Source organism: Hipposideros armiger, unplaced genomic scaffold, assembly GCF_001890085.2.
Source record: "Hipposideros armiger isolate ML-2016 unplaced genomic scaffold, ASM189008v1 scaffold_867, whole genome shotgun sequence".
Classification (NCBI taxonomy): domain Eukaryota; kingdom Metazoa; phylum Chordata; class Mammalia; order Chiroptera; family Hipposideridae; genus Hipposideros; species Hipposideros armiger.
This window is the reverse complement of record NW_017732217.1, coordinates 174,517-178,074: the sequence shown is the minus strand read 5'-3', so window position 1 is coordinate 178,074 and position 3,558 is coordinate 174,517. Positions and strand designations below refer to the sequence as shown.

Below are 3,558 nucleotides of genomic sequence, written 5' to 3'. Positions count from 1 at the left end.
AGGCCCAGTCACACACCTTTCCCCACAACGTTTACAAGAACATGGGTTGGTCCACAGGGGCAGAGGCCAGAAGCAGGAAAGACAGATAAGACACAGAGACAATGACCATCATGAAGGCAGGGCCTGGACCCATGTTAATAACAGGAACTACCATATACTGAGTCCTTACCAGAACCCAATTTCTTAACACTTTACTCCATGGTTTCAAAGTGCAGATCCCAACTCAGAAGTAGTCATGAAATCAATTTAGAGTCATGATCAGAACATAGTTTAAAACAAAACTGACTAGAACAAAATGGAAAAGCAATTAGAGTATGTCATACCTAGTAAGGCTAAATATTTGGTCAAACCTTTACTATATAAATTACATATACACACACATACACAGAGGGAAAGAAAGAATGTAAACTATTACCTCCACTTTTGCATCAGACTAAAAATACCCGTGATTGGCCCGGTGGCTCAGGCTCAGTTGGTTAGAACCCGTGCTCTTAACAACAAGGTTTCTGGTTCGATTCCTGCATGGGATGGTGAGTTGTGCCCCACACCCCCACAACTAGATTGAAAACGGTGACTGGACTTAGAGCTGAGCTTGCACCCTCCACAACTAAGATTGAAGGACAACAACTTGACTTGGAGCTGATGGGTCCTGGAAAAACACAATATTCCCCTTCCCCAATAAAAAAAAAAATACCCTTAAAAACAGCATTAGACTGTCTTGCCTCGTTTGCTGTTGTAAGACCCTAATACAGTTTCTGGCACATGGCAGGAAACAGTTAACAGCTGTTAAATGGACATATGCGTGAATGAGGTACCCCTCCCCCCCACTGCCTCCAACCCCCATGCACCTGTGGTGGAGCCCACTATGGCTGTATTCTGATCCACAGCCTCCAGAAACTGCCCAATAACCAATGGGATGCTCTGGATTCGCTTCACCTCCTCCTGGGCATGGAGGAATTCCTTCTTTAGGTTCTTTTGCTCATCCTTGATGTACTCCTCCTGCACCTCCAGGAACTCCAGCTCTTGCTGCAGCTTCTGTGAGCAGAGTGGAGAGGTGGGGGATGGTTCCAGGCCTTGATGAGCCAGGTAGCAGTGGAAGGTGTGGGGAGAATGGGATGCTGGGCCCTGTGCAGGGTCCGGATTGGGGTTGAAAGTACCTTGTAGCGGCTGTACAGGTCCTCCAGGTCCTCAGGCTCAGGCCCCAGGAAGGACAGACCAGTCTGGGGCCGTGACACTGACAGTGCTGGGATCTCATCCTAGACCAAGGAGGGAAACTCAGGTTGGAAGAAGAGAGTTCCCTCATGAAAGAATCTAGAGCCCTCTCCCCCACTCACCATAAAGTCATGGCCCCTATCAAGCCCCTTATATACAAACTAGCCTTCCAAACAGATCTTTTGCTATCGTTATGCCACTTGGAACATGTCCCCAATGTCGCCCAAATCCCTACTAGGGCCTAAATGTCACACCAACTCCTTACCAGACCCCAAAGCCCTCCAGCCCTCCTCATGAGGTTTTTAATGTCACGTGGCTCTCTCATATAAGCTGTCAAAGTCACCATGCCTTCAAACAGCCCTGGCATTACCCAGTTACCCCCCAAAGATCCCTCGTGTCACAGAACCCTGGCTCACATTAGGCCCTTATGTTATCCAACTAGGCCCCAAACGTCACTCGGCCAGACCACAGATATTATTTAGCCTTCCAACACCAGCCAAGCCCCGCACATCAGTCAGCTCCCCAGTCCTGCCTCAGACATCGTTCGGCCTCACAGCCAAATTCCACACATCACTCACCACCCGCCGAGCCACCGGTCTCTAAGCACTCCCAGTTAGAGCTGGAAATCATTCAGTCTCAAAGAACCTCTAACGTCACTCATTCCCCCAGCCCCACATTCCGAGGCGTACTGCCCTCCTAACATCTTCCAGCCACCCAGCTCAGGCCTCTGAACGGCACAAAGCTCTCCACGGAGGACTCCGAAATCACCCAGACGCGGGCCAGGATCCCTGCAGCTACTCAGCACTCCACTCATATCGGTCTTTCCCTCTCCCCGCGAGCCAGGCCCCACCAGACCTGAGTTTTCTCCACCAGGATGCCTATTTCCTCCATAGTGACCAAGCCCGCCTGTGGTGTGCCCGGGCCTGATCCAGTCACTGCTTCCGCTGACGCCACCGGAAAGCGAGGGCCTAGGTGGATTCTGGGAAACGTAGTTTAAGACATCGCTGAGAGTGGGCGGGATGGTCAAGGGTAGGACGGAGGGAAAGGAAGGCCTCGCCCTGGGCTCCGCCCCCAGGGTAAGCTCAAGCGCTTTCTTTACTTCGCCGGCGCGCGGGAGGGCCCTGGCGGTGCGCGTGCGCAGTAGCGTGCGGTGACACCACCTGGCGCGGCGTTCTCGGTCCCGGGTTTTCTCGCCAGTAGGCGGCACTGCCGTATCACTTTCAGTTGAGGAACTTCTCAGAAATCTGTCAGGGAGTCTGGTGGCCGAGTGCTCTTTTCTCTCATTTAGTGGTGGGGCTGGAGACGCCTCGGAGGGTCTTTATTAAGGGGGGTCGGGGCGCCCTCCACATGGACTGTGCCGGAGGATTATCCCCGGAGGGACGAGAAGGTCCAGGCTTCCCCTTGAGTGACAGTGCTTGGGGCTGAGCGGGGGTGGGGGGGTGGGGGGAGTCGGTGGGCTGTGAGGAGCCCCAAGCTCAGGTTAGCGTTAGCAGGGAATCCAGTGGACCCAGGGCTGAAAGAAATGACGGAGTGGTACCAGGAGTTGGGTCACACAGGGGTTTAAAAAAAGAAAGCAACAACAGGCTAAAATGGAGCCGCTTTTGCTAAACCCGTCACCAAGCCAAAAGTTAATAACTAACCTAACTGCAGTTTCAGCCTCTCCCAGGAGTGGAATTTTAAACCAATTTGAAGTTTCCTGATAAACACTACTGAGGTAATCTGCCTAATAAGACCCCTTGCCTTTCCCCTTGCCTGAAATAATCCATTCTTTTCATTTCTTAGTCCCATCTTCTTTCTGTGTATTCAAACCTTCCATTTTGTACAACTAGTTGTGCCTTTCTGTTTGCTAGATGGGATGCTTCCCAATTCATGGATTGCTTAATAATGCCAATTAGACCCTCAGATTTACTCAGTTGAATTTTGTTCTTTAACACGGGGGACCTGCAGCCCTCTGCTTAAGTCTTGGTGTACATCAACTCATTGAATCTTGATAGACATTATGTTTCCTCTGCTGAGAGCCATGAAGCCAGAGCACAGGGCCCCAGATCTGATTGTCCCCAAAGCCTGTGCGCTTCTGGCCCCAGGACTACTCTGCTGCTCATCACACCCAGCTACAGTTTTAAGTACAGGCATACCTGGGAGTGATACTGTGGTTTCGGTTCCAGACCACCGCAGTGAAGTGAAAATCACAATAAAGCAAATCACAGGAAGTTTTTTGTTTCCCAGTGCATATAAATATTATGTTTACACTATATTGTAATCTATTAAATTGTAATAGCATTATGTCTTAAAAATGTACATACCTTATTTGAAAAATACTTTATTGCTATAAATGCTAACCATCAT

The 3,558-nt window shown here is 50.1% G+C and overlaps 1 protein-coding gene across 1 annotated transcript in view; it reads right to left on the bottom strand.

Moving 5' to 3' along the window:
- Positions 1-2,176, bottom strand: part of PSMC4 (proteasome 26S subunit, ATPase 4) — a 13,672-nt gene extending 11,496 nt beyond the window's left edge. The window contains exons 1-3 of the mRNA XM_019629805.1: positions 2,068-2,176; positions 1,158-1,256; positions 849-1,035 (exon numbers count right to left, since the gene is read on the bottom strand). Of these exons, the coding sequence (XP_019485350.1) occupies positions 849-1,035; positions 1,158-1,256; positions 2,068-2,103 (322 nt within the window). The 5' untranslated portion in view covers positions 2,104-2,176. The remainder of the gene's footprint in view (positions 1-848; positions 1,036-1,157; positions 1,257-2,067) is intronic.
- Between the last annotated feature and the right edge of the window lie 1,382 nt (positions 2,177-3,558).